The sequence below is a fragment of the Eumetopias jubatus genome, unplaced genomic scaffold, assembly GCF_037043125.1.
Source record: "Eumetopias jubatus isolate StellerSeaLion01/CBP00866 unplaced genomic scaffold, mEumJub1_p1.0 scaffold_10, whole genome shotgun sequence".
Classification (NCBI taxonomy): domain Eukaryota; kingdom Metazoa; phylum Chordata; class Mammalia; order Carnivora; family Otariidae; genus Eumetopias; species Eumetopias jubatus.
This window is the reverse complement of record NW_028274816.1, coordinates 23,098,472-23,111,411: the sequence shown is the minus strand read 5'-3', so window position 1 is coordinate 23,111,411 and position 12,940 is coordinate 23,098,472. Positions and strand designations below refer to the sequence as shown.

At 47.0% G+C, this 12,940-nt stretch overlaps 3 protein-coding genes across 3 annotated transcripts in view; 2 read left to right on the top strand and 1 right to left on the bottom strand.

Annotated features, from left to right (window-relative positions):
- Positions 1 to 1,558, bottom strand: part of UTP4 (UTP4 small subunit processome component) — a 35,157-nt gene extending 33,599 nt beyond the window's left edge. The window contains exon 1 of the mRNA XM_028095238.2: positions 1,480 to 1,558. The gene's annotated coding sequence lies outside the window, so the exon portion shown is untranslated. The remainder of the gene's footprint in view (positions 1 to 1,479) is intronic.
- Positions 1,559 to 1,573: 15 nt separating this feature from the next.
- Positions 1,574 to 10,209, top strand: CHTF8 (chromosome transmission fidelity factor 8). The gene is made up of 4 exons (XM_028095320.2): positions 1,574 to 1,670; positions 9,147 to 9,204; positions 9,466 to 9,583; positions 9,985 to 10,209. The coding sequence occupies exons 2-4, from the start codon at positions 9,182 to 9,184 to the stop codon at positions 10,207 to 10,209; spliced, it is 366 nt and encodes a 121-aa protein (XP_027951121.1). The 5' UTR covers positions 1,574 to 1,670; positions 9,147 to 9,181.
- Positions 10,206 to 12,513, top strand: DERPC (DERPC proline and glycine rich nuclear protein). Its single transcript, XM_088027454.1, has 2 exons — positions 10,206 to 10,548; positions 10,741 to 12,513. The coding sequence occupies exons 1-2, from the start codon at positions 10,206 to 10,208 to the stop codon at positions 11,823 to 11,825; spliced, it is 1,428 nt and encodes a 475-aa protein (XP_087883580.1). The 3' UTR covers positions 11,826 to 12,513.
- Positions 12,514 to 12,940: the final 427 nt, after the last annotated feature.

The window sequence follows — 12,940 nt, the reverse complement described above, 5'->3', positions numbered from 1 at the left end:
CTGAAGTACTGTGGGAAAGAAGGGTGATGTAAGACTGAACATAACCTCGTTCTCTAATTGAGAGTGTGCACCTAAAGGAAGGGAGGCACATCGTGCTGAGCAATTGTATTAGAGGCAGAAGCTAAGGTACTCCTTTCTATTTGTGTGTGAGGTTTTGGGGGCTGGGCGGGGGGAGGGGGGTGAAGAGGAGGGTAAACACCACTAACGCTCTCAAGAAGCCAGAAATATTGACAGCCTAAATCAGTCTCTCAAAGTCAAGTCCACAGAACTCCTGCATCAAAATCATCTGGAAAAAATGGTTTTTAAAAATACAGGATTCTGGGGTGCCTGGGTGGCTCGGTCGTTAAGCATCTGCCTTCGGCTCAGGTCATGATCCCAGGGTCCAGGGATTGAGCCCCGCATTGGGCTCCCTGCTCTACGGGAAGCCTGCTTCTCCCTCTCCCACTCCCCCGGCTTGTGTTCCCTCTCTCACTGTGTGTCTCTCTCTCTCTGTCAAATAAATAAAATTAAAAAAAAAAAAATACAGGATTCTGGGAAACCTGGGTGGCTCAGTCGGTTAAGCGTCTGCCTTTGGCTCAGGTCTCCTGGGATAGAGTCCCAAATCAGGCTCCTTGCTCAGTGGGGAGCCTGCTTCTCCCTCTGCCTGCTGTTCCCCCTGCTTGTGCTCTCTGACAAATAAATAAAATCTTAAAAATAAAAAAATAAAAATAAAAATGCAGAAGGGGCGCCTGGGTGGCTCAGGTGGTTGGGCGGCTGCCTTCGGCTCAGGATGTGATCCTGAGTCCCGGGATCGAGTCCCACATCGGGCTCCCCGCTTTTCCCTGACCCTCCCCCCTCTCATGTTCTCTCTCTCTCTCTCTCAAATAAAGTCTTCAAAAATTTTTAAAAATAAAATAAAGTAAAAATGCAGGATTCTGGGTCCTACTCCACAGCTCCAGAATTCCAATCTCTTGGTTGGGGGGAGGATGGGGGTAGGGGGGAGGAAGACTAGGAATCTGCATTTTATGAACACTTCTCCCTAACTTTATAGCACGCTAAGTTTCCAAATTACAGACTCAAGCTAAGGTAGGGAAGTGAGGCTGATGGGGCAGGCAGCACCAAGAGCTCCTCAAGGGAAGGAAGCGACGGGACTTAGTCTGGCATCTGTCAACTATCCCCTCCCCACCGCCGCAAACATACACACTCGGCGAAGAGAGGGGCCGACTCTGGTTTGCCCCTCACTGGTCTTCCTTCAAGGTTAGGAACCCACGGGCAGAACAGGCGCGTTCGGCTTGGCCCGGCCCGGCTAAGAGGGCGTCTGCAGCGCGCGCTAGAATTCCACCGCCCTTTCCTTCTTCGGCAATCTACGGAGTAGCCCCCACCAGGCCGAGGCACAAGGGGAACTGCGAGCTCCACCGGCGTCGGCCTCAGGCAGGCCGCACCCCACAACTCAAATTCCTTTCTCTCCCGCCAGCTTCCCATACCCATTCCCCAACTCACCTACAGATGGGGGCTCGCCTCTCTCTGCCGCGGCCCCACGTGCGCGCGCCCTCGCGTGCTCTGCCCCGGAAGTGCTTGCGGCGCAAGGCCGGAAGTGCGCAGGCAGTGCTCGCGGCGGCGGCGACGGCGGCGGGAGGTTCGGTTGTCGCCCGTTGGCCGCGCGGCGCCGCGCTCGGCGGCCGCCATTGCAGGTCAGGCCGCGGGCGGGGTGCGCGGGAGGCCGCGGGGAGCGAGGGCTGAGCCGGGGATGGGGGCGAGGGTGCGAGGGAGCGGGAAGCTAGGGAGCTGGGGCCGGGTGGGGCGCTCGGCTCGAGGAGAAGAATGGCGAGCCGAGGGGCGGGGAGCGGCGGGAGGGGGAGGGGCGGCTGGGAAGGGGGAGGGGAGCGAGGAGAGCCGCGCAGAGGTGGGGGCGAACCCAGAGGGCCCCCCGGGGTGGGAGGACCAGGAATTGTGGGGGGAAGGGAGCGGTGTATAGACGGAAGGCGGAGGGAAGGAAGGGAGCGAGCGGGGCGGAGCGAGAGAGGGCGGAAAGGGTGGCCGAGCGCGGGCGGAGGACGGAGAAGGGGGCGGCGCGGGCCGGAACCTCGAGGTACGTGCGGGAAGGGGCTCTTCCCCGGGTGGGGAGGGAGTCCAGCATGAGAGGCTTGTGGGAGCGGAGTATAACTGGAACCCAGAAAGTAGCGGGAATATCAGGGGACTTGGTGGGAGGGTTGGGGGAGTAGGACTGTGAGGTTTGTTCAAGGGGACATTTTAAGTCGCGGGGGAAGCTGCTGGGAGAGATCATTGGGAGGGTGGTTAGAAGGAAGAGTGATCCAGGTTCTTTTGTGGGCGGAGTGAGAGACTAAACAGTGGGGTGGGGTCGGGTCCTGGAGGAGCTAAGTACTTCAGATTGAAGAGAAAACAGGGAACGATTTGGAGAGTGGGGGTTGTAGAAGAACAACGTTTAAAGAGTAATCTTTGGGAGGAGGGTGGACGGTTTGAGGGGTGTGGAGGAATGCAGTTTAAAGAATAGTTTTCTTGGGAGGTAGGAGGAAGGGTTAAATAGGTTGGTAGGAGGTCCCAGCGAAAGTCTGGGGGTGAATTGGAAGGGGGGTTGGGGAAGAGAGGGGAAGCGGATTGAGAAGTCCCAGAAAGTGGGCGGGACTAGACATAGGAAGTGTTTTGTAGCTCCTGCTGAAGGGATGGGAGGGGGTCGGAGGAGAGGGTGGAGAAGATGGGATTCGGTGGGAGGAGAATCCAGGATAGTGTGAGACCTCCAGCAGGGCTCTGAAAGAGGGGCTTTGGGGAAGATAGGGGGTCATAGCAGTAAGAGGAGGAAGGGTTGAGATGGGGCTGCAGAGTAGCAGAAGATGGAGAAAACTGGAGTAACTCAGATCGACTGAAGCCATCTTTTCCACCCATTGTCTACAAATACCAGTAATTGATTCCCCCCATCATGGGAATCCTAAAATGTGATGGGAAAGTACCACGTGTATGCATAGTATCCACACATGTTTTTGAACACAGTCTTCACTAATGAAAAGTTTGGAAGCATTCATTTCCACCTACCCTCTATAGCCCCTTTTTGGAGGGGGAGCAAGCTTCTCATTTGGAAACAGAATTTTAGTGTTTAATGACATAAGCCTGTCAGGAGACAAGATTTTCCTTTTGAAACTTAGACCATCCCCTTCAGTCACAAACCACAATAACACTGCTAATAAAAATAATCTGATTCATTTGTATATGAAAACTTCCTGAATTGTTCATTTAATGGAAAGGCACATAGAAAAATAGGTATCTTTAGAGAAAAGAGAAAAAAAACTTTCAGAACTTAATCCTTGAAGCAGTTTGGTGAACCTTGACTGTCATGTTTGAATTTTTCTCCCATTTATGTAAACTTGGTTTTACTCTGATAACCTGCTGCTTTTGTAGGAAAGTTTACTCCACTATAAACATTAAGATAATTATACAGTATAGCATTTAGATATTCTGTTGAACATATACTAAGAAAATGCCACATTCCCTGCCGGTAATAAGTTGTTTGACCCTAAAGGCTTACGTGTTTTAGGCACTGTGCTGAGGACTTCCCATTCATAGCCTCATTAAATTTCACAACAGCCCTTTGGGATAGATTCTTTCTTATGCCCAATTTATTGGTGGGGAAACAAACTTAGAAGGTTAGAGTATTAATCCCATGTCACACTTAGGAGAAGTGACAGAATCCAGGTCTGACGACTTGAGTTCTCCCTGCATTCCTAAACAACTGTCCCTGGGACTGAATAAAAGCTCAGTAAATGCTAAGTGTTGGTCTAGCAATTTGAAAACCTTTTGTGTCATGTATTTAATTTTTTAAAATAAAAAATGAATTTTTATATTAAGAATTGTAAAGTTAAAGCTTTTATTCCCTATCTTAAAAAAATACAAGAAGAAAGGCTGTAATGAAAATTTATAAAATACTACTTAGCCCTAGTAAAATTGAATTATTTTTAGTTACCATTGAGTCCCTTGTTTGGGTAAAAGCTGTATATGTTCTCTTTAATTGGATCCATATCACACTTCTGCCACACTATTTTAGAGGCAGTTACCATTATGAGGATCATTGCTCATTCATTCTGTTGTCTGTAAGACATTAGTAATCTGAACAATTTAACATTTAACAATTTAGAAAGTAAACTATAAGAGACTTAATTTTGTTGAAGATTAAAATGAATCTGTGACAAAGAATGTCCTCTGTTCTTTTGGCTTGTTTTGCCTTATACTTAGTTTTCAGTCTTGGAGGTGACATTGAGTAGATCTCTAAATCTCATCAATTGAATATGATAAAAAGGCTTGTTTTTGACTGCCTACCCCAGAGATATAATAGGTACTTTGGCTGGTAGTTGTGTAGGTTACTGATCTTTGTAAAACAATCAGAAGTTATACAGAAGTACTGTATTTGAGGGTTTGTGAGAGAGGACTGCTGGAGAAGCCATATTGTGGAGGGGTTAAGGTAACATCCCACTTACTAGCTCTGTGACCAGTTACTTAACCTTTAGTTTCTCTAACCATGTTTCCTCATCTGTAAAATGGGAATAAGAGTGCTTATGTTGTTAAGGTTGTTCTCAAGATGAAACCAGAAAATCAGATAAGTCTCCACAGAAATTTAGCTATGGTAGAAATGAAGCTTTTTGTATTATAATGCTCTGCCTGGATTTTTCTTCTTAAATTGTGTTTATACTCTGATTTTTTTCAGGGTCTTTTTTTTCCTTCAGGTTTTTAGTAATAACTTTCATAGTAACTAAACTCAAAGTAGAGGTAGAAGTCAAAGACAGTTAAATAAGGTATGTCCCAGATTGATACAGTTCCACTTAAATCTTTGAATTTTGAGTGGGGCATCCAGTGTGGCTCTGAATTGGTTTTGAAATTCTGAATCTTTTGCTGTGCTGTAGTTTGTTCGGGGGTCTTAAAGTTATCGGACCACTGTTCTGAGAAGCAGTAGTGTGTTGACTTTACCTGGGACCCCCAGACTGGCTTCATGTCTTAGGATGACTTGGGGCAAGAAATTTCTACAAATTTTGAAGCCCCAGAAATGACCTTTTTTTTTCCTTTTAAACAGGAAAATATTGAGAGTTAATTAGAATATTTAAAGTACTTTAGAAAAAGTTTCCTTTAGAAAGCTAAACTTGAGGAGTGCGTGTGTGGCTCAGTCATTAAAGCATCAGGTCATGATTCCAGGATCCTGGAATGGATCAAGCCCTCATTGGGCTGCCTGCTCCGAGGGAAGCCTGCTTCTCCCTCTCCCTCTGCCTGCCGCTCCCCTGGCTTGTGTTCCCTCCCCCTGCTTGTGTTCCTTTCTTGCTGTGTCTCTGTCAAATAAATAAATAAATTCCAAAAAAAAAAAGCTAAACTTGGTAAGTTAGGAATATAAAATTATATTGTTTAGTGATGTGAAGGCCTGGAAAAATTAAGCAGGAAAAAATTTCCTCTTTTGAGATATGGGGGTGGGAGGAGTTGAAATAATTCATTTCAGGGGAAAGAGGTTTGTTCCCCTGCCTCCCCACTTTGCCATCACTCCAGGCCCACACTAGTTGTGGCCTATGAGACTCCACTCTGAGGTACAGTGAATTAAACATCTTTCAAAAAGTGACATTGCAGAAATTTTTCCTTGGCTCCACAGTTACACATATTGTCAACTTAGAATTATTATTCTTAACCAAAGACAAGTTGGCCCTCACCAAATGTTCCAATGACTCCTTTTAGTTTCATGATTTGATAGGGTGTATTTTTCAGGCTATGTCTTCAAAGGTTTTTAATAAATCTGCAATTTCTGTACAAGCAGTATCTTAGAATAAACATGTAGAAATTGTTCTACTTGTCTTTAATGTTGGAATTAGTTGAGACTGAAGACTTAGGATTTTTTTTTAATAAAGATTTTATTTGACAGCGAGACACGGCGAGAGAGGGAACACAAGCGGGGAGTGGGAAAGGGAGAAGCAGGCTTCCCATTGAGCAGGGAGCCCGATGCGGGGCTCGATCCCAGAACCCCGGGATCATGACCTGAGCCGAAGGCAGACGCTTAACCGACTGAGCTACTCAGGCGCCCCTAGAATCTTTTTTGTTATACAGAAAATATTTATGATGTTACATTTGTTATTACTGATAGGATTCAATTTCTATTATACTACTTCACCTGTTCGTTTTCTTACTACCTGCCTACTGTCAAGAGTATAGGGACAGATTGGGCTGTGTGTTATCAGATTCTTTAGTGAGCTCCACATTAAGTGAAATACACATTCCCTGTCGTCTCCATCAGGTGTGTCCTCAGTGAAGTGCCCAGGTAGACCTACCTACTCTGGCCCTGAGAATTCAAGTTGCCTAGAGTAGTAATCTCAAGGAGCAAGAAAAAGAATAATAAAAATCAGGGCGCCTGGGTGGCTCAGTTGGTTAAGCGACTGCCTTCGGCTCAGGTCATGATCCTGGAGTCCCGGGATCGAGTCCCACATCGGGCTCCCTGCTCAGCAGAGAGTCTGCTTCTCCTTCTCACCCTCCTCCCTCTCATGCTCTCTGTCTCTCATTCTCTCTCTCAAATAAATAAATAAAATCTTTAAAAAAAAAAAAATAATAAAAATCAGGTAGTAGCCTATTTTAAGGCACTAAAGTAGATTTTTGAAGATTAATTTGAGAGAGAGCACACATTCACGAGTGGGAGGGGCAGGGGGAGAGAGAGAATCTCAAGTAGACTCTGCGCTGAGCACGGAGCCAACATGGGGCTCAGTCTCAACAACCCTGAGATCATGACCTGAGCCAGCCATTTAACTGCAACACCCAGGCACCCCTAAAGTAGAGTTTTAATATTTGCTAAAGGAATGCCTTCTCTTCGTTTCTCCCATGTACATAAACGTAGCCCGGCCAGTCCACAGGTTCCTATGAGCTAGACTCTTACAAGTGGGTCTGAACTTCATTAGTCTTCACATCTGCAACATCCCAGTGGGACTAGCACAATTTTTAACCAGCATGACTTGGGATAGCAGCAGAATGGTGAAGCTGTAGGCCCCAGAATTTGTATTTTCAGGAGCATTGCTAGATGTTTGCCAGTATGGAGAGATCTACTGAGGCAGGGCCTCCTATATAAGTGGGTAAAGCTCTTCTGATCCAGCTATCGGGCATCTGTTTTCCTTTGCCCACTTGGGCCACTGTTGTGAATTCTGTTCTAAAAGGAAACTGTTCAGGAAATGTGAAATGCACTAAAAATATTTCTGCATCCCCTTAAAACAGTCCATACATACTCCTCTCAGATGTGTTTCCAAAGGCCTTAAAGATTGATTTCCTTCCCTGCCGTGGTCTTCCAGAACTTGTTTATCTGTATGAACACTTGATTGCTTCTCAGAAACTACCTATGTATTACTATATTCATCAAAAAACATACAGTGCATTATCAGTCATCAAGAGCTTAGTTACAAGAACCCTTTAATCTATATGCATTTATTAACCTTTAGAAACTTTGCAACTTCAGTTTCTAGTTATTGAGGTTTTTTTGATTCATGGCTAAAATACACCTACCACTCTAAATTATAGTCAAAATTACAGTGTGGAAATACCAATTTGCTTTTTCCATTCTCTAAAAAAAATAGCTGTCTTTAAAGCATTTTTGCATATATATGGTCTTCACAGTAGTGTAATGAATCCGATAATCAAGGTGTTAGCGCCATGGTCATTAAGTGACTTGTGTATGATGACACAGTGAAAAGTTCTACACTTACAGGCTGGAACCTGACTTTAAGTCTTCCAGTTTTAAATTGTAATCCTTTCTTCAAGAAACCTTAGAAGAATTTTAAAGGTGCTTTTGGTTGTTCAGTTGGTGGTGGTGTAGGGCCTCCTTAGCTTGTCAGAAGACCTTTGCCCCTGAGCCTCGTGTATTTGTTCTCAAGCAGCACCACACCTGGTGGCTGCTGCAGAAGGTCTGATTTACAGATGCCTTCTGGGTCCCCTGTTGCCCTTCTGACCATGTCTGCCGTGCCCGCCTGATGCTTTGATGTCTTTCATTCTCACTAGTACTTGGTTTTCTCCTTTGGGAACGTATTGATTTTGAATGTAGATAAAGACAGGTGGCCTAGGTTCTAGGGCGTGTACGGCATCTGATTCATAGTAAAAGTTCAATAAGTATTAGCTACTGTTTATATTTGAATTTGAAGACCAGTGAATTGACTGACCTTATGTTCCCAAAGTATGTTTGGTGCTCAAGAATACAGAAGTTCTGCCATCCTTTAAGGCTCTTGGCAATATACTTTTCCCTGGACATCCAAAATGAAGGTTAATGTATCAGTGAAGAAACCTGTTTAACTTTTTAATCCAGTGTTTACTAAGCTTGAGCACAATTATACCTATTAACATACAGTACTACAGTTGGTAAACACTGGACTAATAACTTTCCACTGAGTTCCATCGATTTATTGGAAAGACTTAAACAGAATGTGTAGTTTAGATCCCCCAACCCCTCAGTTCCCCCCGTGAATCTATCTTCCTAGAAAGACAAGTGAAGCCAGTTGTCTCAGGCAAAAAATACTCGCTTTAACCCATTCTTTTAGAGTACTGCAAACTTGCCACCAGGTGGTACTGTTGCATAAAATGAAAGTGTCATAAAATGATTTGAGTGGCAGGGTATACCTCAAAGATGGTCAACGCATATAATGAGAGTCATGTTAGATACCATTTAGCATTCACCAAAGTTGCCTGAAGGACTTTTTCATTTCTTGGCTTTTGTTAAAGGAGGTCCTTTGAACCTTGAAATATAACCAGTGTTAGACTTGAAGTTCATATTTTATATCACCAAAGGGAAAAGTAAAATCTAAATGAATTATTTAGTTTTTTTTTTTAGAAATATTCAGAATAGAAAATAGAACATTCTTGAGAAAGGCAAGTTAGCACAGGGGTCAGCAGTGTGGGCTATAGTGTATGTTCTAGGTTCAAATTCTGGCTCGTTGACTAGTAAGTACATGACCTTATCTACTTACTTTCCATACCATTATTGATCATTGGTGATCTTAAGCAATGTTGACCATACAGTGTCAATTCAAAAATATTTACAGCTTATAGCAGTGTTAGGGGAATGAAAGAAAATCTGTCTAAAGCACTTTAGAAAAAGGCCTCATGCACAGTACATGATAAATATTAGCTATCATTATTATTCTAAATTTTTTTTTCCTCTACAGCTTACTTTCAGTTGCTTTTTAAAGACGGAAAGCTCATGGTGCAAATTGTTATTTCCAGGTGAGTACATTTTGAGACTTTTTTGTTTAGCTTGAATGATTAGGGTTATATAGGTTTGAAATTTTCCTGGAAGAATCAGGGTCCTCAGGTGCATCTTGCACACATCCTTGCATTTCATCTGTAGTTCAGTGCCTAGCACTGCCTAATTTTCCAAGAACTTGTGCTCAACAGAGAGTTCCTTTGGGCCTTGAATGGTGGTGTAGGACACTATTCATCCTTCACCCCTCAAAAATATTGTAACCGCCAGCCCTTTGCTTGCAGTGCTGGGGCTGGAGGCCTGGCAGAATGGGTGCTGATGGAACTACAGGGGGAGATCGAGGCTCGCTACAGCACTGGATTAGCTGGAAACCTCCTGGGAGACCTACATTACACCACTGAGGTGAGGGGACTTTTCTTTCCCTGCCTAATGCCTCAGGAAAGCAAGCTACACCAAGGTGGTGCTCCCAGGACCCAGAGTGAGGACTGCCCTCAGGTTTGTTATTCGAGGTCTAGCTAATCTAAGCTATCTGCTTGTTCTCCCCCGACCCCTGCAATAGCAGGGAAATTTAACTTTGGGGAATCTGGAAAATCACAGTTCTAAAAAGTGGAAATTCTCTTACCTGGGGCGACAAAGAGTAAAAAGGGCACGAGGGTGGTTGTCTGGTGTGGCTCTTCAGCAGTGGTAGAGCCATACCAGGGAGTGGAGGTGCCAGCATTGCTCGCCAGTAGCATCTCTAGAAGGCACCTGAGTGTTAAGACCTTACCCTGAACCTCAGGCATTTCATTCTTGTTCTGCCGAAGGGAATCCCTGTGCTGATCGTGGGGCATCATATCCTGTATGGAAAAATCATCCATCTGGAGAAACCTTTTGCCGTTCTTGTCAAACACACTCCTGGGGAGCAGGACTGTGATGAGCTTGGCTGCAAGACTGGCACCCGGTACCTGGTGACAGCACTCATCAAAAACAAGATCCTTTTCAAAACTCGCCCCAAGCCCATTATCACCAACGTCCCCAAGAAAGTATGAAAGAACCCCGGATTTTCCCTAGAGAGCGGCCAACTCCTTGGACTCGTGCTCAGTTGCCACCTCGAGGACGGCTCGACGGTTCCCTGGGACCACAGGGGGGTCCTGTTTTGAACACAGGCCACCCGCTGGGCATGAATTCTGATCCCTTCCTCATGGCAACCGGTTCTCTTGGTGGAAATCTGGCCCCATTTCCAAGGAACCCATCGCCTTTTCCAACTTCATCAGGCTCATTGGCTTCAAATCCAGCACCTTTCCCTGCTGGTGCTCGTGACCCTGGCATGGCTTCTTTTCCAAGAGGGATGAATCCCACTGGTGCAGGTGCAGTTTCTTTCCCAAGGCCTGGTGGCCTTTTGGGCCCAGGCCCAGGGCCATCTCTGAACCCTAGGGCAGGGGCTCTTCCAGGTCCAGGGCCTCTGTCTAACCCAAGGTTAGGGGGTCTCCCAGGGCCGGGTCCTATGTCCAACCCAAGGTCAGGTGGTCTCCTGGGAACGGGTCCTGACCCCAGAAGTGGCGGCCCTATGGGCCCTGGGCCTGGGCCCAACCTGAGAGCAGGTGTCCTCTTGACCTCTGGGAATGGTCCTCCTAATCCTAGGCCCGTTGGCCTGGGACCAGGACCAAGTCCCAATCTGAGGTCAGGCTTCGTTGGTACAAACCCTGCCCCGAGGTCGGGTATGTTTCCAGGCCCGGGCCTTGGGCCCAGCCCAAGAGCAGGTGGCCTGGGCCCAGGCCTTGGACCCAACCCAAGAGCAGGTGGCCTGGGCCCAGGCCCTAATGTGGACACTAGAGCGGGTGGCCTCCTGGGCACAGGATCTGGTCTTAATTTAAGAATGGCTGGACCTCAAGGCCTAGATCTTGCCCCCATTCTAAGAGCAGCAGGTCTTTTAGGAGCAAATTCAGCTGCTTTCTCACAGGCTTCTGGAAACATGGGCACGAGCCCATCCTCTATGGCAAGAGTACCTGGCCCCATAGGCCCAAACTCGGGTCCTGGCTCTCGGGGAATTGGCCTTCCAGGGCCAAATCCATCCATGTCCAGGGCTCCTGGCCCCATAGGTCCTAATTCAGCTCATTTTTCGAGGCCAGCTGGGCCCATGGGGGTAAATGCTAATCCCTTTCCAAGGGGGACAGGTTCAGGGGGCCTGAATCCAGCTTCCTTCTCTCAGTCCTCTGGCACATTGGCTTCGAATCCATCTACCTTCCAGAGGTCTGCTGGCCTCCAGGGCTCAAGTCCAGCAATTTTCCCAAGGACCTCTGGGCCACTAGGCCCCAACCCAGCTAACTTCCCAAGGGCCAGTGGCTTGCAGGGTCCAAGTCCCGCTGCCTTCCCAAGGTCTACTGGCCCATTAGGCCCTGGTCAGGTTACTTTCCCCAGGTCAGCTCCTGCGCCCCTGGGCTCTTCTCCAGCAGGCCCTGTAGGTATCAACCCAGCTCCTTTTGCAAGGCCGTCTGGGACCCTGGGTCTAAACCCAGCTTCCTTTCCAAGGATGAATGGCCCTGTAAGCAAGACTTTGGTCCCGTTTCCTAGAGTGGGGAGCCTCCCTGGCACAAACCCAGCTGCTTTCCCCAGACCAGGGGGTCCAATGGCTGCAATGTACCCAAATGGAATGTTACCCCCTTAAACACCGTTTTCTCTCCAGGACCACTTTGGTTTTTAGGCACCATGGTTCTGGGCAGGGGCTGTGTTACAAGTAAGGGTAGATGCGGAGCTACAGTCTGAAGTACATAGCTGGGGCTCAAGTTCAGATGAGCCATCTTTTTCCTCTGCTTTCTTGACTGAAGGTGAGATGTTATATGTGGGAGATGGATAACGGCAGGTGGGAATGATCCTGACCTTGAGAGAAAGGATCTCCAGCTCTCCAGAAGCCTGCTGTGCTTTTGTCCCACAGCTTTCTGCCCCTTGTTTCTTACTAGTTTCTTGAATTGTTCATGTGGACTTTTCCTCAGGGATACATTGGCCTGCAGGTCCCAATTCATATGTAGTCCCCTGCTCACCACTGGAGAATCCGCTCACTGCTCTCTAGAAATGTTGCATTGGTGAACAGACTGTGCTTCAGCAGCTCGGACCTGGGCGTCCTCTACCGCCATACCTTTCCCTGGGGGCTTGACCACCACAGAACCGGGAGGTGGGCATCCACTTCAAGACCCACCAAATACAATTTCTGCTTGATTGACTGGGCCTGCAGCTTCCTTCTCCTGGGACTTTGAGGAGGCCAGAATCAAGGCTCCACCGCTCATCTAACTCCCTCTCCACTAGTACTCCCGATCAAAGAACCTCAAAATTTAAACTGACGTGGATGGGAATTGGGGTGGGGGGGTGGGGGGATAAAGGGGAGATATCACTGTGCTTCGTTCAGCCTGATGTGAAAGGATGGTTGGTGTTTTTCCTGCTTGTATCTTTTCTTACCGTTTCTTTAATAAATGGGATGAGAGGGCTGCCGATGTCACTCCACTTCGTTATCTGTTCCCACAGGAATTTTACCCACTGCTTTTCATTGTTGCAGCTTGGCCACAATCCTACGTTATCTGCCAGGTAAAACGTGGTCACTCAAGCAGGAAGCAAGCGTTGACTTTTAACCTTAGCTAGGACTCATTCATCTGCCCGTGATTTCACCAGAGACCTTGCCCATCCTCAACAATAATAAAAAAAGTTAAGCCACCAGAGGTTGTGCAGTTATCAATCAAGCGGGCCTGCTGTATGCCCCAGGTCCAGAGGCAGCTGTGACTACTTACCCTG